Source organism: Fringilla coelebs (genome assembly GCF_963513975.1).
Source record: "Fringilla coelebs genome assembly, chromosome: 1".
Lineage (NCBI taxonomy): Eukaryota > Metazoa > Chordata > Aves > Passeriformes > Fringillidae > Fringilla > Fringilla coelebs.
Genome location: NC_140028.1, coordinates 43066030 through 43089264, shown reverse-complemented (window position 1 = coordinate 43089264; position 23235 = coordinate 43066030). Strand labels below are relative to the sequence as shown.

The 23235-nt window shown below is 40.8% G+C and overlaps 2 protein-coding genes across 2 annotated transcripts in view; one reads left to right on the top strand and one right to left on the bottom strand.

The window, feature by feature from the left end:
- The window catches only part of PRKDC (protein kinase, DNA-activated, catalytic subunit), a gene marked incomplete at its 5' end in the record, with an annotated part of 82957 nt that extends 73107 nt beyond the window's left edge, over window positions 1-9850 (bottom strand). The window contains 11 exons of the mRNA XM_084203806.1: window positions 559-723; window positions 2740-2886; window positions 3096-3253; window positions 4232-4262; window positions 4353-4408; window positions 4953-5052; window positions 5756-5868; window positions 7003-7111; window positions 8671-8745; window positions 9568-9660; window positions 9752-9850. Of these exons, the coding sequence (XP_084059932.1) occupies window positions 559-723; window positions 2740-2886; window positions 3096-3253; window positions 4232-4262; window positions 4353-4408; window positions 4953-5052; window positions 5756-5868; window positions 7003-7111; window positions 8671-8745; window positions 9568-9660; window positions 9752-9850 (1146 nt within the window). The remainder of the gene's footprint in view (window positions 1-558; window positions 724-2739; window positions 2887-3095; window positions 3254-4231; window positions 4263-4352; window positions 4409-4952; window positions 5053-5755; window positions 5869-7002; window positions 7112-8670; window positions 8746-9567; window positions 9661-9751) is intronic.
- Window positions 9851-11485: 1635 nt separating this feature from the next.
- On the top strand, window positions 11486-21807 carry MCM4 (minichromosome maintenance complex component 4). Its single transcript, XM_084212257.1, has 17 exons — window positions 11486-11520; window positions 11643-11743; window positions 11879-12037; window positions 12757-12920; window positions 13006-13104; window positions 13249-13344; window positions 13433-13528; window positions 13920-14058; window positions 14484-14704; window positions 15220-15340; window positions 16738-16997; window positions 17932-18297; window positions 18474-18601; window positions 19843-20050; window positions 20564-20792; window positions 20911-21044; window positions 21400-21807. The coding sequence occupies exons 2-17, from the start codon at window positions 11674-11676 to the stop codon at window positions 21490-21492; spliced, it is 2583 nt and encodes an 860-aa protein (XP_084068383.1). The 5' UTR covers window positions 11486-11520; window positions 11643-11673; the 3' UTR covers window positions 21493-21807.
- Window positions 21808-23235: the final 1428 nt, after the last annotated feature.

Below are 23235 nucleotides of genomic sequence, written 5' to 3'. Positions count from 1 at the left end.
ATCTAGCTTTAAGCTTACCAAAAAAGCACCAGTTTAATTAAACAACAGTAACAGCATTATAATCTGTTTACCACAACCACCTGAATACAAAATGTATGCCCCAATCTTACTTCACAGCTCCAGGTAAGATCCAGAAAGCCCTTATTTAAACAGACAGAATAACATCATAGCAGAACCAAAGTACCAGTCTCAGAGAACATGCTAAGTATCAGTACCAAAAGGCAAAGCAGCAGCACAGTGGTATAAACACAAAAAGGTGATGGCTATGCCCAAATAAAGAACATAAAATAAATAAAACATATTCATATTTGCCTATCATGGTTTTCATTTCAATGCACTGCAGCATTTTATTTAGCATATTCAGTGCATTTTCTTTATTTAAATAAAATCCATTAGAGCATTCTCCTGATAGTCTTCCCATCCCCTAGGGGCTAGATGTCATTACATTTCAGTTAAATAAACACCTTTTACCATAGAAAGGTTCACAGCTATTACCTCCTCACACATCTGCAACTGCATAAAAGAATTGGGTGGTACTTTAAATACTACTCCACTTACTTTATCTATATGGAATATCACACTGGCAATGGACTGGAGGAAACTTGGTAGCTGATACAGATGGTCATCTATTGTTTCTGCTTCTGTGAGGAACATTTGCTTACAACGCTGAAGGAGCTCCACATACATGTTGTCCACATCCTCAGGGTGTATAGCTTTACAGGGCTTGCAGAGAGAAAATAAAAACCTGCTTTGGCAATTTTGTTGAGTTGAGCAAATAAATGCTGTAGCACTAAAACCCAGCTACATCTTCACTGAACCATAATCATAATTTGAAACTTTTCCAGCAACTCAACACACCTGAAAAAACTAACTTTAAGTACTCACTACATGTATGAGAAACGCAGTACATGACTGGAGAAAAATAATAGTTCATTAATGCAGTGTATTTTACTGTAAAAGTACTTGAATTTTCAGTGACATGAATTCATATTCAGAGTGAAAAACATGGGAGTTTGGCTGTAAATATCTTAAATAATGCATTATAGATGCTTAGATTCACTTATATTTTGAACTAGCTGCTTTAAAGTAAAAAGTGGCTTACCTTAATGTAGCTTAACTGATTACCACTGACAGGTTACTACTATTAAACACTTAACTGAGCAATCCAAATTCTGAACTTATACTGTTACAGGTCCTGTACAAACAGAACCTATAAAAACTACTCCTAAACTAATGAACAAGTGCAAAGTATCCCAAAGAGTAGGGTTTGCAATAAAGCTTACAAATTTCTATGGAATGATTTGTAAATCACAGCATGAACTAGGTCAAAAAACAAGTCTTTGTGGAAAGGAACCAGGTCAAAGGCAAGCACTGTGGTAGGGAACTGACCATGGCAAAGAATGGACTGATTTACGTAACAGTGAAATATGGCTGTTAGCCTAAAGGCTGAAAGTCTAAAGACAGCCTAAAGTCTGTCTAAAAACATGCTGACAAAATTAAGACTATCCATGCATGAACACAAGGTCAGTGCTACAGTCACAACTTGCAGCAGCACCAAAACTCTTCTTCCTCACAACTGAACATCTGATGCTTGGCCAAGATTTAACTTATACACAGTAACAAGTATTAATATGTGTTAACATATTAGATATTTATAGGTACTGGAGCATTAAATTTGTTAAAATTTGCAGTATTATCCTATCTCTATATTTACATTATGCAATTTTAAGTTCTTGCATTCCATAAGAGATGTTTTTAATAGGGTTCTTTCAACTCCGTTATCTGAAATACTTAATTTTTTCTGGAACCAATACCTTGAACTCAATTCCTTTTTACCTCATATCACAGAAGAGGAAGACTAGGTTTGAACAAAGCACATGGAAAATTCCATAAACAAATACACTCTACTCAAAAAGTAGCAAAAAGAGGATTTAGCTAATGACCAGCTATTCTATTGCCATTCCTAAACTTCTTTAAATAATCTTTGAGATCATTCAACCTAATTTTTGTTTTGAGAGATAAAAAAAAAAAAAAGCCAGTCTAAAATTTATTATATCAAAGTTGTGGTACCACCATCAAGCACAGAGGCTGCAAATACATAAATACCACCCTTTCTTTATTGAACTTGATTGTTATATTCCCATTTTAATTGACTGCTGACAGAAACTGGAAGTTGCTCCTAATGGTGCTTCCTGACAAACATACCTGCCCATCTACATTGGTATGTAAGCATGGTTTTGTTTGCTGTTTCTTGTTGTATTTTACTTTGTGGTTGTTCCACAAATCACCTCCTACTGTCCTGCGGTCAGCAGTGCCTTTTAGCTGCTTCAGTGAGGTGTGTAAGAATCTCTGAACTACTTTCATGAAGCCTGGATTCTACCATTTAAATGCAGAGAGAGATAACAAGGTATTGGCTGTACCTAAGCAATTAAGCACATCCTGAAGTTTTGTGACAGCTGCATATGAAGCTCCTGTTTTTCCACTTCAGAACTTGTGCACAACAACTAACTACAACTACAACCCAATGATGAAAGAACTCCCACTAGGTTCAGTATATATTTGAAAATTTTCATCCAAAAGGTATTTTGCAGTGTAAGTAATTAAGTCCAACACTTACTCCAGAAACAGGAGCACTCCCTATTAAAAGAGCTGTGTAAAATTGTAAAATGCATGGCACATGAATCCCAGCTTTACATGCTTTCAGTAAGCCCCTTCACCAAAAAACTGCTCCGCACATACTGATGCGAAAAGCCCGTATCCGCGAATGGCGATGGACAGCTCCTTGCTGCTCGAATCCATCCTCCTGATGGTTCCATAGAACTGCTCCATGAAGAACTGCAACTTGCTCTTGTGTAGCTCTGCATCCTTAGCCACCATTAAAGAAATCTGTAAAACAGATATAAACACTCCAGCATTTCACAAAAAATGACAGTAAGTCTTATCAGATACCCTGCTTGTAATACAAAGCACTAAATAATAAACTAACTAATTATTCATTAAATAGATTCATTGAACTTCCAAGCACCAAATATTCCCACTATTTAAGGAAATTTTATTTTGCTTTAGACTTGGAGATCCTAGTGAAGTTACCACACCTGCTTAAGGAATGAATCCAGCGCAGAATAACTGGCTTTCTTCAGCTCCTGATGCGTGTGGCCACACCATTTGCACATCACTTCATAGAGGGAGACATAGTTGTCCAGGAGCAAGGCTCCAAACTGAGCAGAGTGCCAGCTGAACAACTGTAACCCAGCTGCAATTTAAAAACAATTTCATTAAAAACCAGACTTACATTACATTTTACACAACCAGCCCAGACTGTGAAAGTCCACATTAGGACTTTAGGTAGACAGACCCACCATGACTGGAGGATATAAAATGTATTCCTCTAGCCTCTACTGATACTCTAGAGTATCAGTACCTAAACATTAAGAACTTAAGCATAAAAACAACCTTCCGAAAGCCTCTTTTTAAATGTACACCATTATGGAACACATAGCTGTGTTCTGATCTAATTTACATTACTATTGAAAAAGAAAGGGACTTCAGTGGTTATAAATAAAAATTGATTGCACAATTCAGAAGGATCTGGTTTCTGTTGTCAGGACATATGCACAAGTCCCCTTCTCTGTCAAACTGTGATACAGACAAATAAAAAATTCAGATTATAGGTAATTTCACTATTCTAAATATAAACATAAATGAAATTTCAAGATCCTTAATGAATTAACTGGGCAGAGGACAGACTACCTTTAAAGAGGGTTTTACCCCACACAGTTACCATGGGCCTACTACTCAAACCTTACATTTTTGCAGTTTCTGCTTAAGCCACTCACATTTCATGGGCCAACTTCTAATCTTCCATTTTTTTCCCCTGTTCTTTTTCTCCTTCTTCCAGTGAAATTTCTCTTTTTTCTTTAACTCAATCCACTGTCACACCTCTTCTGTTCTAATTAGCTACACTCATCTTATTTCTACCATTTCTTTCTCACATCATGGTTTTGTACTACTCCAGAGAGGCAAATGGCATCAAGTATAATGCTGCTATTCATAAGCTGATTAGGCCTTGTCTAGTTTAACCAAATACAAGTTACACTCTATATTCCAATTTGAAGTACAGCAGCTTTCCCCCGGCCAGCTTAGAAGATTGAAGACATCCAGTAAAGAATAAACAATTCCAGACAAAAGACAGTATCCACCTCAGCATGAATGAAAATAGTTTACATCTTACCTAGAGGTACTGCATATCGCTTCTGATCAACCTGTAATACCAAAAGAGGTTTGTCACTGTGATTTACTCTTCACCAGGGCTAATGTGTTTATGCAGAACAGTTAACTCAGAGCAGATTTACCTGTGGGTTGATTGCCTTCATTGCAAAATCAAAAATCTCCCTTGCAGTCTGAGGATCTGTGAAAAAATCCAACAGTGAATATTTCACTACTGACAGACAGTAGGCAGAGTGAAAACTAAGATATTTTTATCAATGCTTGGTATGAAGCAGTGATATTGGAAAGCCTTATATATCTCATTTTAAGAGACAGACCTTTTTTCCTGAAATACTCTTAAATTTGAAAAAGAATTGTACATCTGTATTAGCTGTTTTTTCTGAATACCCATGCTTAAGTAGACTATTAAGAGAAACACATCTCCATACAACCTGCATTCCAGCTTCAATGTGGCTCTCACAGCTGCCCAACATGTGGTAAGAAAATAGCACTTCAAAGATTTACATATAGAAAAATACTGATGAAACCACTTCACACAAAGACAGATTACAAGGACTGTGTGAGTGTGTATTTTGCATAAACCATCTACTAACAGGGAAATTTTCATTCTGAGTTCACACACAGAAATGGTGCAACTTTTTGGCTGTGCAATAATTAAATTGCAGAACTGTCTGTAAAACTGTAATAAAATGTGTCACTGCCTTTCTCATGGAAAAAGAACATACCTTCATCCACAGACTTGGTGAAGTTGTACATGAGTGCAACCAGTCCTCTCAGACATCCTGCTACAAGAGGTAGCTTGGGTCCCCTTGTAGCAGATGTCATCTGAAAAGAATAAAACACCCTCAAGCTAAGATAAATTTACACCAAGGCTTTCCAGCTCCTAGAAGTGTAGGTAAGTAACTTACTACAACTTAATAGTTACATCAGAACCCAACTCTATGAAAAAACTCCACAAAATCATCTTTACTCTAAGTGTCACATCATTTGGAGGGAAGCACAAGAGATCCTTTGAAAAACATGGAAATGTTCCAAGATCAACAATACCAAAATTTAGATAAAATACACTAATGTTTTGAAAGTACTTAGAAATTCAGAAATATGAAAGTTCAGCAGAAATATGATGTTCACCTCACATGCAACTCTGCAGCCAGTACAGAAAAAATCAGAAACTACAAGTGCATGACAAGGTAACCCTTCTTGGGGAATGATCATCACACGCCATCTTTTCACACAGTGAATTGGTTCATTTGCTGTTATTGATGGCCTTCATCAATAACAGCAGTTATTGACACATAACAGGAATTTTCACTTAGAAAGCTTCTCAGAGCCAGAGAACACAACTTAAACAGTCATTCAGGAAGAATTTATGATTGTTCAGCTAGATCCCTACAAACTGTACTAACTACAGTAGTATTCCAACTGCCAGTACTATACACTTTAAAGGGAAAAAAATCCCACTAAAATAGCAATACAAAAAGAAGACCAAAGCAAAAAACCAAAGAATGAAAAGAAATTCCAATCATACCTGTGTTTTAAGCTCTCTCAAATAAGCTCGGAACAGTTTTTCAGAGTTGTTAATCATGTCACTAGGCTGAACTTCTCCCAAAACTCCCAAAAGCTCATAAATCTTTTCCAATACTAGAAAGCAATTTTTGATATTATTAAATCTTAATTACTGAAATCATTGCTTTTGGCATTTCCAGTGCAATTCCTATTAACTTGCAACCATGAGAAGACCATCCCTAACAGTGTAATTGCTGATAAAAGCGTGGAGCAAACATCTTTATATATACACACACACACATATATATATGTAGCCATATACTACAATGTGAGATGAATCCTCCTCTCACATCAGTAAGTTAAACATATTTACTATTTTTAAACAGGGCTCAGAAAACTTTAATTTAAAGGCCACATACACTGAGGAAGCACTTGTTAAGGCCAGCAGAAGTTTCTAGGCTTGAATTCAGACTGAAGGATTCTATGCAGGCACAAATTTTATGAGACCTGTAAAGCCAAGATTTCAGCAGGATCTAGCCATAATGATCAAACTGCAGCTTATACTAATATACCATAAACAATACACTTAGGCTAAGGAGAACTGATGAGCTTGTATTAGAGGTGACCAATGCAGGAACTACCACACTAAAACTGCAGCTTTGAAGACAACACTAGTCAGGCTTAGAATAAAATAACAAAAAACTTTAGAATCATAGAATTGTTTAGGTTGGAACAGACCTTTAAGATCATCAAGTTCAACCATTAACCCTACACTGCCAGGTCTCATCACCGAAACATGTCCTCAGGTGCCTCTATACATCTTCTATACATGTTCAGCAATGGTGACTCCACCACTTCCCTGGAAGCCTGTTCCAATGATTGACAGTCCCTTCTGTGAAGAAATTGTTCCTAATATCCAATCTAAACCTCCCCTGGTGCAACTTGAAGTCATTTCCTCTTGTCCTGTCACTTGTTACCTGGGAGACCAATGCACACTTGGCTACAGCCTTCTTTCAGGTGGCTATAGAGAGCAGTAGGGGCTTCCCTGAGCTTCCTTTTCTCCAGGCTAAACATGCCCAGCTCCCTCAGCTGCTCATCACAGGACTTGTGCTCCAAACCCTTCCCCAGCTCTACTGCCCTTTTCTAGACTCACCCCAATCCCTCAAAGTCCTTCTTGTATTGGGGGGCCCAGAACTGAACACAAGATTCAAGGTGCAGCCTCACCAGCGCTGAGTATAGCTGGACAATCAAAGAAAAACTAAGGCCTACCTGTGTCAGGAATTCTACTTTTTGCAGCAAGTTCCTCATAAAATTTATTAAATATCTCTCCAACTTTCATTTCTTCCATCAGACAGGAACGTTGTAAAGTGTGAAGCAACTAAGATGGATTAAAAAAAACAAAACAAAACAAAACATTTAAAACATTTAGACCAACACCCCAGTACTACTCGGTCTACATAAAAACACAGTTCACACAAGTAAGTTCAGCTTAAGTAAGCAAATATGCTATTCAATGAAAGAGATCTAAGGTGATTTGTCCAAAGAAGAGTAATGGCAACCTACTTTAACTACAAACTACCTTCCTATATATGCATAAATACAAAATTTACAACTTTTAATTTATAGTATACATATTACATATGTATACATCATGATCTAGGTGAAACCTATGCACAATATGATTTATACATATGTACATATAAACTCCACTGGAGCACAGGCTTAGAAAGTCTGCAGTAGCTTTTATCATACTGTATTTCTCTCCCTGCTAATATAAAGCTAATCCAACTTACAGTCACAGAACTGACTCAGAATAACTCAGAAGGGAGTTTCACTTCTCATAAACAAACTTAAGCAGGCACAAAAGCATTTACAAAAGAAGGGTCTAAATGCATTCAAATGAACTACTGTCTCACACACTAACTTAATTTCTGGGAAAAAGCCCTATTCCTCCACACTTTCCAAATACTTTATCTTATATTGCAACAGCATATATAATACAGAGTATTTTAAAGCAAAAATGCAACTGAACAACAAAATTTCTCCTTAAATAACTATAATAAATGGAGAGATCTGCAACTGCCTCCAAAACAATTGTGTCTTGCTCTAACAAATGAAGGAATGACATGCCCACATCTAAGCAACCTGCTAGAGAACACTGCAGGCAATCTGTTGTTAAAAACTTTATTTTTTAATATCTAAATATTAGCTATCAATCTTCTCTTGCTATGTCAGACTACAACTTCCTTGCAAGAGGAAGAGGAGGGGCAAGCACTGATCTCTTCTCTGTGGTGACCAGTGACAGGACCCAAGGGAATGGCCTGAAGCTGTGAAAGGGGAAGTTTAAGTTGGGTATCAGAAAACAGTTCTCCACCCAAAGGGTAGCTGGGCACTGGAATAGGCTCCCCAGGGAAGTGGTCACAGCACCACACCTGACAACAGCTCTGGAAATGTTTGGACAATGCTCTCAGGCACATGGTGTGACTTTTGGGGGTGGTACTGGGCAGGGCCAGAGTTGGACTCAATGATCCTTGTGGATCCCTTCCAACTCAGCTTCTTTTGCAACTCCATGATACAGATTTTCTGCATGATATAGTGTAACTATAGTAATACAACAGATTTTCTGCTTCTTATCTAGAAACTAGAGACATTTATAAAAGACATTTTGTGGGGGGATAGAATGTAAGAAAATAAAGATAGTGCAGAAGGTAATCTCACCCCTGAGGAGTTGCAGCTGTACTAATCACCAAAGATTAGGAACAGGCCTGCCCTTAATAGACCACAGCTGTGTCCAATAAGAAGAAAAGTGCTACAAAAGAGTGGGTTAGCTGGTTGAGGAGACAGCTAGAGTTTGTTGGCTGTGCTGTGAGGAGCTGCCCATGAGAAATCACCAAGAAGGTATGGGAGCTTTGCAATAAGATGACAACAACATTTTACCTTAATCAGAAGTTCCAGTGCTGAGATTTTACATTTTGCTGCTCTCTCTTTTGTATAGACACTAAGACAAGTTTGCTATAAACAAAATAAGGATAACAATACTTGTAAATAAAGACAGGAATTCAAAGACAGCATATTCTTCTACCTCTTTAAAGTATCTGTTATTACAAGCTTAAATTTTTTTAAAAAGACTAAAATAATATCTAGTCCTGGAAATAGTTTCACTGACAATACTGCAGCACTGTCTGACATAATAACAAACCCCAACTCGAGCAAAGAAATTGCAGTTTCTTCAGTAAAATTTGCACAGAGCAGGTTTTCTGCGTCAGTACTATCAGTCCTTATTATAAGTAGCTACTAATTTATGATCAGAAACTTCAGTGGTGCAGTCAAGCATTTCTATGCAAAGCAGCACAGATGTTCAGCCATCCAGACTCCAGTAACCTCAGGTATTGTAGTTACCACCAATTTGTGTATATATTGCAAAAGTAACAACTTCTCAGGTGATTTTTTTTTTAATGTTAATTTAAATTAGCCCTATAGAAGCATTTAAAATTTTACATTTAAATAGCAACTTTAGTTTGTAAAAATTGAAAGTTACAACTACTATTTCCAATGAAAATAACTAATTTTCAGAACCAATACCTACTATGTTCTATAATGAAAAGTTAATAAAATTAAGTCTACAGCTGGGCAAACAATTCCACGCTGCTCTGTGGTATGAAAAACAGTTTAAAAAAAATGTAGACTATTTCAGCTCTAACAAGAACACTGGAGATAGGCAAGGCTCACTGGGAGGGGTGAAGTACAGCTGTGAATGTTATGACATGGCACCCACTAGGCTAGTGTTTTGCTATCTAGCAAAACACATCTAGGAAGTAATTTTCATTTACCTACCTTAATATTACAGGCATAAGGATGAATTTTGTCACCAACTTTTTCCATAAAGACACAAAGAAACTTCAATGCTTCTTCCCTGCAATCTCGAAACTGAAAAGTTAAAAAAAAAAAATTTTTGAAATGTGTAACATGTTGCTCATATAACACTACTGAAACATTACTTTAAAGTTTGCCAACTTACCTCCTCGATGCTGAGGGATCTGTGGATAAATACGAGCAAGCCATACTCCTGGGAAAACACCAGGGACAGGTGCAGCGCTGCAGGGAGGCAAGGAACCATCGGGTGGTTGGCTTCATGCTCACCACCCAGCCCATCCCCTGGTGCAAAAGCGTGACCTGACGCCTTGGGCACGACTGACGCTCGTCCCCAGAAAACCACAACAAAGTGTGGGTGCTGCTGGCCTGCGGGCCCGGGCCTGAGCCTGTGCCCTCGCACCGGAGCCTGGCCCTGCTCAGGGCCGAGGAAAGCCAGCCTAGGGGCAGCTCAGCACAGAGGGGGTCGCTCCCAAGTGCTTTTACCCCGGTGAATGGTTATCTGCGGCAAGAGACCCCCTCCCTCCCCGGGAACCCCCGGGGACACAGAGCGAGCAGCGCAGCACGGACGGAGCCGCCCCGCAGAAGCCCCGGCCGGGGGCGTGTGTCCCGCCGCCACCGAGCCCTCCCCGGCCGCGCTCGGCTCCCCCCGCCGGGCCCGGGGCCGCACCCTGCTCGCCGCTGGCCAGGCTGGCCACGCAGGTCTCGGCCAGGCTGCGGAGCAGGCTGTATCCGTGCAGGGCGCTGCCGCCCGCATCGCCGGGCTGCAGGCAGCGGTGCAGCTGGAGCAGGCACTGCTGCACCCCAGCCATGCCGCCTAGGGCCCCGCAGCAGAGCGAGGAAGCGGGCGGGAAGGGCCCGCCTCCCGCCGCGTCCAACGGCGGCCGGGGGGACGCGGGCTGCTGAGCTCGGGCAGGAGAGGCGCTCCGCCAGACCATTCCCCGCCGAATAAGGGCCGGCGGAGGGAAGAGCCTTTCGGGCGCTTTTGTGTCTCTCGTCTCAGGGTGGGCTCAGGACACGCACACACAGAGTGGATCAGGTTAGAAGGGACCACAGTGGGCCTTCTGCTCCAAACTCCCTGCTCAAGCAGGCACACGGCACGGGGTTGCATCCAGGCAGTGCTCCAGGATCTCCAGTAAGAGATTCCACACCCTCTCTGGACAAATTGTTCCAGTGCTCAGTCACTGCACAGTAAAGAAGTTCTTTCTCACATTTAGGTGGAACTTCCTGTGCATCAGTTTCTGCCCATTGCCTCTTGTCCTATTGCCTGGAACCGAGAAAAGCCTGGCCCCATCCTCTTGGCACTTTTGCTATAGATACGGATAGACATTGACGAGATCTCATCTCAGTCATCGCTTCTCGGCACTGTACAAGCCCAGCTCCCCCAGCCTTTCCTCCAGATGCTCCAGTCTCTTAATCATCTTTATTGCCCTTCGCTGGACCCGCTCCTTGAGCTCCAGGTCTCTGTTGTACCTAGGAGCCCAGAACTGGACAGTAACGCTGGACTCAGTAGTTTCCCCCCTCCTATGCGAATGGGCTGCCCCAACCTCCCCACGCCTGCCTCCAGCCCTAGTTTTGCCGCGAAATTCGGTAAGGTGTGGGCGGCTCCACGCTAGGTTGCGGGGGGGAAGGCGATGTGTCACTACTGGGGGCAGCCTCTGTTTGTATCACAAGTAGTAACCTGCATTATAATTCTTTCTCTAGTGCAGCAGGTCGAGCGGGGCGCGACCCTCACTTCAGGTGTCCAGAAGTTTTATCTCCGTCCTCCTTTCCCTCTCTGTTCCGCATCCCCCCTTTCTGCCTTCGTTGGGCGCTCCCGTTACGATCGCGCCTCGCCATTGGCCAGAAAGCCCGGGAGAGCGCGCGCACGCCGCTGGCTTTGGCGCGGAGTGCGGCGGTGTCTGTGGGGCTGTACAGGTGGGTGGGGGCCGCGGGCGGGGGTCGCGGCTGTGGAGGGCAGGAAAGGGACGGGAACCCGCCGGTCGGGGCTCGGCCAGCGGCCGCCGCGCTCATTCTTCTCTCCAACCCCCTGCCCCCAGGTAGGACCGCAGCTGGAGCCGCAGCAGCGCCATGTCGTCGCCAGCCTCCACTCCCAGCCGCCGACGGGGCAAGCGCGGCCGGGGCAGCAACCCCCCGACTCGTAAGTGCTGCGTTGGGAAGGGGCCGGCGGGGTGGGCACCCCCCCGCTCCGGGAGTGCTCTCCCATCCCCCGCCTCGGTCCGCCTGGTCCGGCGGCCTGGCTGTTGTAACTCCGGGTCCGCTGTGTCTCTTGCAGCACAAGATGCTCGCTCTCCTCCTTCCCAGAAGCGTCGGACAGACGACTCCACCTCCACCGGGGACCTGCAGCCCATGCCCACCTCCCCGCCCGCCGACGCGCAGAGCCCCGGCGCCGCCGATGCGCTGTTCTCCAGCCCGCCGCAGTTCCGCCACTCCGGTACGCTGGGCTGGGGCGGCTCCGTGGCTGTGCGGGCCCCGGGGATGCGGACCGCCTGCACTGCCGTGGGGCGAGCCAGCGCTGGGCCAGATCCGGCTGAAAAACGCTCGAGGGAAAAATGAGCCTTGTCTCATGTTTCTCATTTGAATTTAGTACAGTGAACTCTGCAGGAGGGTAGTCAGTGTCTGGAGTGCAGATCTCTATTGTAGCTTCCGGTTAGCATGGAAATATGTATCAGGGAATATACATTAGTTTTTAAAATTTATTTGTAGAAAGAGTTACAAAACTGCTAACACAGAAGGAACTAGCTGTTTGCCATAGAAAGCCTTTCTTGCTTTTATATGTAGGATTATATATAACTGTTAATTGTGTCACTTACTCTACCACCCCCAAAATATTAAAACAATGTTCCATCTACAATTCTGTATGTTTTTATGCTTGAATTCCAGTGTAGTTTTAAAATACAGCACTGCTGTAAAGTTTTCTAGGGAAGCTTTATTTGAACTTGGTATCTTTGAGAGAGCTGTTAATACAAGGAAAAATTCTAGGGAGACTGACAACATCTTTATTGCGTGTTTTGACAAAACACTGGGCTTGACTGATGCTACTCATTTTATGACAGAGTTGAAGGACCAATGACACAAATGCAGAGGCTGAATTTTAGTCTGCTGTAGATATAAAATGTCTCAATAATCATTACAAACCACTTCCTTTTATAGCCATTCCTCTTGACTTTGACATCAGTTCACCTCTGACTTATGGCACACCCAGCTCCAGGGTGGAGGGTACCCCACGAAGTGGTGCCCGAGGAACTCCAGTCAGGCAGAGGCCGGATCTCGGGTCTGTCCGCAAAGCCAGACAAGTGGATTTACACTCGGATGGGGTAGGTGGATGTCTCACCTCTTGTACCTGACAACTTCTTTTTGAACATATAAATATTTGTATATGCTTAATTTGTTTTCATGCAGCTGGCTGATGATATAGTAGCAACCGAGCAATCTCTTGGACACAAGCTTGTTATTTGGGGAACAGATGTTAATGTGGCCTCGTGCAAAGAAAAATTCCAGGTAGGTTTAATTTCTTCCTCTTTTTTTTTGAATGAAAAGCTAGTTTGATTTAAACAAATACTAGTTGAATCTGATACAAAGGAGGTGTTTGTACTGCTAAGTTCTGCTAATTTTTCCTGCCTTTCTTTTACCTCTAACATTCAGAGATTTCTCCAGCGCTTTATCGATCCACTGGATAAAGAGGATGAAGACATTGGCCTGGATCTTAATGAGCCACGCTATATGCAACGACTTCAAGAGGTACTTTGAATGCAGTAATTTGTAATTCAGATTTTCTTTTTTCAGTCTTGCATTCCATTGAGCTAAAGATTTCCTAACTCCCTTGCAGATTAATATGGTTGGGGAACCATTCCTGAACGTAAATTGTGACCATCTAAGATCATTTGATGAAAATCTCTACAGGCAACTGATCTGCTATCCTCAGGTGAAGTAGTGCACTTGTTTTCTGACTTTCAGGTGGCTCTTTTCTGTTTCTGGGGTTTAAAATGCTTGTTTAAGTGGAGGGCATACTGTGTGTGTTCAGTACTTTATTTTACTGAATATAAGATGTCTTGTTTCATAGATCACAGAAACAGTGAGTACCTTGTGCATGCAGAGTTATCTGGTGAACTGCAATGTCCAGAGTTTTGTACTTCCACCCCTTGCAATACTCAAGTGAATGACTAAATAAATCTGATCCAAACAGCAGGTTTTGTGTTACGTAGGAAAATGTTCAGATGGTGTAACTTAGTCATTACTGGCTGATCAGCACATAAAATGCTTTATGCATAATTACTTCATTCTATGATTTAACTTGTAAGTTGTTTTTAATACAGGAAGTTATCCCAACATTTGACATGGCTGCCAATGAAATCTTTTTTGATCGTTACCCTGATTCAATACTAGAGCATCAAATTCAAGTAAGACCATATAATGCACTGAAGACCAGGAATATGAGAAATCTAAACCCTGAAGGTAAATTTTTTGCTTACCATGTTAGAAAAGAATCTTAAGCTTCCCATAAACTTGGTGAATACTAATATAAGACTATGTAAAACTACTTGTGGTCCATCCCGACCAGTATCTTCCATTCATGTCTGTTTCAGAAGAACATGCTTTAAAGCCCAAATGGAGAATAATCTTATCCATAAAGGAAATATCTCCTATCATCAAGTACTTGTGTTCTTAGTTCTTGAAGTGCTAAGGATTCTTTCTTTTGTATACATACTCCTGTAAATTAGAATATTTGTATTACGCATTTATGATTCTTTTTGCTTGAACAAAATAGTAGTAACCTGTCTGTCTACCTTCTGTCTAAAAACTATTGTAATGTGAAATTTTGAAGGTTATTTAAATTTTAAGAGTATGAGGTTATGACATGAGTCCCTGTATTTTTGTAGACATTGATCAACTCATCACCATCAGTGGCATGGTCATCAGAAGCTCCCAGTTAATTCCTGAGATGCAGGAAGCATTCTTTAGATGCCAGGTTTGCGCTTTCACCACCAGAGTGGAAATTGACCGTGGCAGGATTGCTGAACCATCAGTGTGCAAGAACTGTAACACAACGCACAGTATGGCGCTGATTCACAACAGATCCATGTTCTCTGACAAACAGATGGTATGCTGGCTTCGGTAGGGGCTAAAATGAAAGAATTGATAGTTTTTGCTCCCTCACCCTCCTAAAATCATAAACAGCATTAGTTATGTATCTTGAGATTGAATGCTTTGAAAAGAAAAAGTGTTCTGGAACATGGAAATGGGTGAAACAGCTTAGTGAAACAGTAAGTCTACTTTGGAGAAGGAATGCATTAGGAGGATGAAATGTAGGATGTACATCTCTTAATGTTTCTGTATGGAAGTCCCTTTATATACAGTATGTCCCCTTCTGTCTAGACTAGGGGAGCCTTGTTTGTAGCAGCCTTTTATCCATGCCAGTAGCAATACCAAAATTCTCATTTTCATCATGAGATTTCTTGTAATCAGTTTTGCTGTTTTAGTGGGGATATTTTGTTCTTAAGCAATGTTCTCATTGAAAATGATGCTGAAGACTCTGTTAATACCAAATTCTGTTGTATACTTTGTGGAAAAGCTCTGCTTTTTTTGCAAGTGAAACTTAAATGATGTTTTTGCTAGATCAAACTGCAGGAGTCTCCTGAAGATATGCCAGCTGGACAGACCCCGCATACAGTGGCACTCTTTGCTCACAATGACCTTGTTGATAAAGTTCAGCCAGGTGACAGAGTTAATGTCACAGGTAAAATTTGGTTTGAGTATTTCTATTTTTCTTTTTCATTGATCTTAACTATGGGTAAAGGGACCTGACAGGATGCACTTCCAGGTGCTGAGGGAGTTGGACGCTTTCTTTGCAAGGCCATTCAGTTACCTTCAAAAAGTCACAATGACTGGCTAAAATACTAGAAAGAAAGCCTCACTGTAGGACACTCCCTACAGTGAGAAGGAGACCTGGGGGAACTGCAGGCCAGTCAGCTTCATCTTGAGCTCTGGGGAAGGTGATAGAACCAATAATCCTGGAAGCCTTTTCTTATTGGGACAGCGTTCTACACCCTCAGCCAACTTGCAGACAAAAACAAAACTGGAAGGAAACTGTGGTGCCATCGTTCTCCTGGGCTGTATTAGGAGTGTTGTCAGCAGGTTGAGGGAGTACTGGGTCCAGTTGTGGGCTCTCCCAGGGCAAGGGAAACACGAACATACAGGAGTGAATTCAGTAAAGGGCTTTCACGGTAACAGAAGCCTTGATCATACACAGAAAGGGTGAGAAATCTGTGACTGCTTAGCCTGGAGAATAGAAGGCTTGGGGGAATCTTATCAGCATGTTTAGAAACACCTGATTGGTGTGGGTGAAGGGGTGGTAGTGTCAAGAAGGCAAAGCCAGATTCTTCTTAATGATGCCCAGTGGCACACAGAGGGCACAAGCTGCAATACAGGCAACTCCAGTTAAAAATAAGAACTTTTTTACTGTTTGTGTGGTTGAGCCTCATCACAGGTTGACTGGCAAGGCTGTGTGGAGTCTTTGTCCTTAGAGATACTGTCCTGATGGGAGACAGCCTTTAGCATGCAATGGACTCCAGCTGACTCCAGTTTGACCCTGTCATTAGGCTAGACATCCCCAGGCGGTCTGGCCTTGATTTCTTTTTTCTGAAGCTGTAGCTGAAGAAGAGACAGTATCTTAAATAGTGTCTGCAGTCAGGAGAGTGATAATGTAGAGTAAGTCTTGTGATACTGCAGCAACATGTTATAAACCACTTTGCTTTAAAAAACAACTGCTGTAAAAAAAACCCCAAGCTGTTTGAAATGCATTAGAAAGCTGTTACTAAACTTGGCACTTTAAAACAGGGGGAAAGGCTGACTGGAGTGGGAATTTCAAAGGCATCAAGCCTTAGTTTTTTTTCAAAAATGCTCTCATTGTTGAGAACACTTTTGGTACAAACGTAAAACATATATGTCTATCTGCAAAAATTGGTCTAGGTGACTTAAATATGGCTTCTACATGCCTTACAGTGAAAAATGAGATGACAAAGTAATTAGGCAGTTTAGAAAAGCTCTACTCTTCCTGGGAACTTGTAAAAATTTTAGGGTTTGGAGTAAGTGTGTTTCTCCATATCTAATGCTATGATTGAAATTTGTATTTAGGTATCTACAGGGCAGTTCCCATTCGAGTTAATCCCCGGGTCAGCAGCGTGAAATCCGTGTACAGGACCCACATTGACGTCATACACTATCGCAAGACAGACTCCAAACGCCTGCACGGTGTTGATGAGGAAACTGAGCAAAAGAGGTTTACAGAGGAACGTGTGGAATTGCTCAAAGAGCTTTCTAAAAAAGCAGACATATATGAGAGGCTTGCTTTAGCTCTGGCTCCAAGTATCTACGAGCATGAAGATATCAAAAAGGTGAAAAGTTCTTTATTTCTCTTGCAAGACATGTATTTTTATGTGTATATATTTGTAGTTACTGTTTGTTAATGTGTCTTGAAACTTAAAAATTCAAAAAGCTGTTATCTTGAGCAGTCTTAAAATGTCATGGTCTTGTCAGGGTGGAGTTGGTTGCAAGTGTATCATAATTCTTTTCAAGCTATTAAGGAATGTTAATTAGAGGGAAGCTAACTGAAAAGGCAGGAAGGCAGCAGAACTGGGAAAACTTAATTGCGGGATCTATCTTGGACATTTCTTGGAAATTCAGATTTCTGATTATCAAAGGAAAGTAAGTACCTGTAACATAGTAACTGAGAAGAGGCATCCACAAGGGAAGAGTGGCTTCAAAAGGATATATAGTTGACTCTGAATTATGGCGTATCAAAACATTTACTTGGATGTATCCAGGAAGGGACTGTTCCAATAAAGTATCAGCTGAGGTACTAGAATATTGTGAAAACTGCAGTCACTAGCAGGTCTCAAGGTATTGTTAGACATCAAACACTCCTCTTCCATGTATATTCCTTTGAGGTTTTTTTAATAGAGTTACACATTATTATTGTTCACAAGTTCCTGAAAGTATAATTCAAAACCATACAATGATTTACTTATGAAATGGGAACATAGTAATGACGGTTCCTTTTGTTGTTACCTTCTCAAAATGCTAATAAAGGCACATCAAGTCTAGAGGGTGGAGTTGAGGAAAACTCAGGACCCTTCAACAAAGGGGATTCTTCAGGTTCCAACCAAAATCTGATTACGACAACATACAAAGTTTCTGTCTTTAATGCTTGAAACCATGCAGATGCACTGAGCTGTGTTAATTTTAGCAGTGTTTATTTTTCATATGTTTCAGCTGAACAGTTGGATTTGCTCTGTTACATCTATACAATTGATAATTTCATTTTTATAGGGTATTCTGCTTCAGCTTTTTGGTGGATCAAGAAAGGATTTTACTCACACAGGAAGAGGGAATTTTCGTGCAGAGATCAACATTCTTCTCTGTGGTGATCCTGGTACTAGCAAATCCCAGCTACTCCAGTATGTGTATAACCTGGTTCCTCGAGGCCAGTATACTTCTGGCAAAGGCTCAAGTGCAGTTGGTCTTACTGCATATGTGATGAAGGATCCAGAAACACGGCAGCTGGTTCTTCAGACAGGAGCTCTGGTACTCAGTGACAATGGCATTTGCTGCATTGATGAGTTTGATAAAATGAACGAAAGCACAAGGTCAGTTCTACATGAAGTAATGGAACAACAGACGCTCTCCATTGCAAAGGTAAATGAAACTGAAGTTATTCCTAGAGGATTTTGCTCTTGCTTTATTCAGAGGCTTTCACAATACAGCTTTTGACTACAGAATCCACCTAGTAACATTGGTGATCTCGTGAAATTGGAGGGAGGTTGTGGTGGCACAGCTGCAGCTGGTTTCAGAAATGTTTTTCCTTTTGACAGGCTGGAATTATTTGCCAACTGAATGCTCGTACATCTATCCTAGCAGCAGCTAATCCTATAGAATCACAGTGGAACCCAAAAAAGACTACTATTGAAAACATTCAGCTTCCTCATACACTGCTGTCAAGGTACTGAACTGCACTGCATGTGTCATTTTTGGGGGATGTTAAACTTCCTCTTCTGAAGATCATTACATAGAATAGAATACAACTACTGGTTTTCACAACCTAATGGAAAACTTTTATAGTACATACTTTATATGCTGTCCTTGCAATATCTATGTGAGCACAGGAGTGCCTTTTAGTATTTTCATGTTGACCTTGAAGAGCAGGTGTGATAAGATCTGTAGGATCTCTTATTTAATTCTGTGTTGTTTCATATTCATTTCCTAGAAATGAGCTGTTCTGAAACTTACGGTATTGATTTACTTAAACAAAAATTTGGGATGTTTTTCTTAGCTCCATAAAGATTTTAAAGTGAAACACTGATGATCAGGGAACTTGGTGGCAGAGGTGGTAGAATCCTAAGATCTGTGCCTGCTTCATGCTGTTGTGTAAAATTCATCTGAGGAGGTAGCAGTTCTGGTCAGTCATTTAGGCAGTTGTTCTTAGAGCCACATTTAGTGCTTGCTGACAGAAAATTAAACAAAATGCTGGACTTGGATCTTGTTAAGAATTTCCACAGCAACTGGAAATTTGAAGTATACTCATGCTATACTGGATATCCTGAGAACACTTATGGCTTAAATTTCAATTAAGAGCTGCTAGGTTTGAGCAGCATCACAATTCCACTATTTATTGGATTTAAGCCCACAAAAATAAATTATTGGCTGGCTAAAAATGCATTATCTGTGTCTGCTTCTAGTTGAGACTGGTTGAATATATTGTAAAATATAAACCATTTTCTTCAGGATTAAACTGCAAGAGCTTTTCGAACTATTTGTAATTTATTTAGTTGCTTTTTTTTGGCTGTTGCATTTCAGGGCAGTATCTTTAGCAGCAAGTTCCATGCATTTGTTAAGTGTGTGGGATTTTTTGTTTGTGGCAGTTGCAAATTTCTTTTGGGGGGGGTGTGGGGTGTGGATTTTTTAAGGAAAAAAAATATGTCAGCCTTGAACATGGACTCTGAATTTTGCAGAATGTACCTTGCTTTCAAAATTTCAAGTCCATAGGGTGTAAGCAAATTTATTGTGTTGTTCTGTACTGTGAGAATTCTAGAAAATTTTTTTTCCTGGTGAAAGCAATTTCTACTGAGAGTAGGAATTAAGTCTGGTAACTCTTACCTGTACTTACTACGTCAAATCTTTCTAACCCAAGTACTTAAATGACAAGAAAGTATGCACTCTAATACTGGATCATATCCCATTCAGATTTGACTTGATCTTTTTGATGTTGGATCCCCGTGATGAAGCTTATGACAGACGCCTTGCTCGCCATTTGGTTTCACTGTACTACCAAAGTGAAGAAAAGATGGAGGAGGAATACATGGATATGGCAGTACTGAGGGATTACATCGCATATGCTCGTAGTTATGTAAATCCCAGATTAGGTGAAGAAGCAGGCCAAGCCCTTATTGAGGTAAAGGAATTGCTGCTTAGAATGTTCAGAGTCTTTCCTGACTTGTCAGAAGTGGTGAGATTCCCTTGTGCATACTCTATTCACAGATCAACCTTCTGTAAAATCCTTGAAAAGTAAAAGTCTTTGATGGAAAGAGGGATCAGATGAATCATTCTGCATTCTAATGTTTAGCTTTCAGATTTTTTTGTTTGATTCCATCACATAAAACACATAAAGGTCTACCAAAGCAAAATGTCATCACAGATACAAGTACTGCCATATAAGACTAATCCAGAATTCTAAAGTGATTCAAAACTTGATTAATTACCATGGTTAAATTGCTTTATAACGGAAAAAAAATATTTGATGTGGTTATTCATCACTGCAGACAAACTATGGAGGTGTGTGAGCAGAAATATAGTATTTGGAACGGCTTGCCAAAATTGCTCACATTCTGAAATAAGAGATGGGGGATGCAGTGGACTGAAAAGGCATTAACAGGCAGTGAACTATGTAACCCTGTCTCCCTCTCAGGCGTACGTGGACATGAGGAAGATCGGCAGCGGCAGGGGAATGGTGTCTGCCTACCCCCGGCAGCTGGAGTCTCTGATCCGGCTGGCCGAGGCGCACGCCAAGGTGCGCTTCTCCGAGAAGGTGGAAACAGTGGATGTGGAGGAAGCAAAACGCCTCCACCGGGAAGCGCTCAAACAAGCTGCTACTGATCCAAAGACCGGCATTGTGGACATATCCATCCTCACAACAGGTTTGTGCTTCCCTACTGTTAAAGCAGGGCCACTGTTGGGATTTTGTGGTTTTTAAAATGTAACTTAACCTGTCCTCCTTAGCTGATTGCTGAAAGGTATTTTCTTTGCTTTCATAAGGAATGAGCGCAACAGCTCGTAAGCGGAAAGAGGAATTGGCTCAAGCCTTACGGAAGCTCATCCAATCAAAGGGTAAAGCACCATCTTTGAAGTACCAGCAGCTCTTGGATGATCTCCGAGCACAGTCTGATATAGTAAGTTTCCTGCTTTGTTTTTACATTAACATTAGTGTTCAAAAGCATTTTTTTCCAAATTAACATTCTTGTCCTCATACCACATTATGGAAGGAAATGGAACCATGAACAATTTGTTGGTATGACTAGAAAGCCAGTTCTTTTACAGACAAATTAATTGAATTTGCTGTACTGTAGTTTATTCTGGCTTCTGGAATTACCAAATTCAACGTCGGGGTTCTGGGCCAGGCTTCAATTTTCACATAGAATGAAAACTTCAAATAAAAATATTATAAAATTGACAGAAAGTATAGCATTTTTTACTATGTTTGAAGTATTTTCCCCATCTTTATTTGATTTGCTCCTTTTCTTTAAGGCCGTCACGAAGGAAATGTTTGAAGAAGCACTTCGTGCCTTGGCTGACGAGGACTTCCTGACTGTGACTGGAAAGACAGTGAGGCTGCTGTGAGTTACCCTGTGCGTGAGAGCCTGCTGTCACGACTTGTACTTCGCCTTACTCAAGATAGTGTCAGTCTGCAAGATCTTTGAGATTTGGGACTATCATCTGCTATGACAGGCATAGCCTTTCCCTGCCAAACAACTGCCATGGCTCCTCTCTGCCTTTCTGTATTACCACTGCAAGATTTTCACAGCTTGGGTTATCACTTGCTATGACAAGGGTAGCCATGATTAAGTGGCATCACTGTCATTTTAAGATTTTATGGAAATCCTCATGTCAATAATACTATTTACATTTTAGCTAAATGTAATTACTAATATGGCAAGGGCTTTGTGTTTTTATGATGTTTTTTAGAGCATGGTAACAATATTGCCTATATTTCCATTTGAATTGTAAAAACTCAGATGACATTTTAGTAATTGCAGTTTTTACTGTTAGTATTGCAGTAAGCTGAAATAAAATTATTCGACTTAAAAAGGACTCGTGTTCAAGTACAAATCAGCATATCCTGTGCTAATTTTCCATCTAGAATTCTGCAATTTTTTTGGAAGTTCTTCCTGAGAGCATGAAAGGCACTCTGCTTTTTGCATTTTTTTTTCGTTTGACCTGAGTGTACTGTGGAAGTATCCACAATGTAAAAAAGATAGATTCTACTTGAAATGACATTTCTTTACTTCAATTTTAAGTATGAGTGGTTTCTTTACTTCAGTTTTAGGTTTGACTAATTAAGATTATCCATCTTTGGTGTAATGACATAAAATCAATCCTGAAAGAAGAAGGTCTTGTAGATTGTTTACAATAATATTCCCAAGGGCATGGTATGGGTGATTTTTTAAATAGAAAAATACAAGGCTATGTCAACCTTCCTCAGCTGTACAAAAGCAGCATGATTGCTTTATGTCTTCTTTTTTTATTTAAGTGCAATGAGCAGGTTAGAATCCCTGCATAACTCTTTCAGCCAAACTTGAAATTGGATGTTACTGAGAAATATTCCACACAGTACTCTGCCTTCATTTCATGAAGAGGGAAAAAAATAATCCATCTATTTACTTGAAATAATCTTGGATTATACTGTGTTCATCCTAAAAGAATGATGAGTCTTTGTCTAATCATTAGACATTCCTGAGACAGATGTCTGCATTGTCCACACTGCTTACAGCTGATGAGATAAAAAATTACAAAATCAAAGATCATGTTCAGAAATAGTTTTTTATAAAACAGGTTTACCACAGCATGTTATGGGGAGAAGAACCCAGCGGCAACACATTGTAAACTGAGAAAAACTTTGCTAAAAATAAGTGCCTACACAGCAGCCTTAAGGTTGCCCTAGACTTCTCAGAACAATGGGATTTAGTGTGACCATTCTAGGCATCTTCTATCTACTGATCATACTGAAAGTAGTCACATTTGGGGTCTATAAATTTTCAATGAGAAGATTTAAGTTTTTTACTCCAGAGACACACCAAGAAATGGAATAATAATTTTTGCTGATTTCACACGTTTTCTTCCTCATCCATGAACAGGCTGAAGATGTGAGGAACTAAGGGCTTTTTGCATGCTGTTAGGCGCTCAGTTAATATTCAAGACAACAAATTTAGTGTAACTGGTGACTGAGATCTAAAAAGCTGCACTTGCTGTGCAGCTCCTGGAAGGGTCAGGGGAAAGTACACCATATGAAACATACAATGTCTGGAGAAGGACCGGAAGAAATTAGTAAGACATTGTGGAAAGTCAGTGAATCAGATAGTCAAC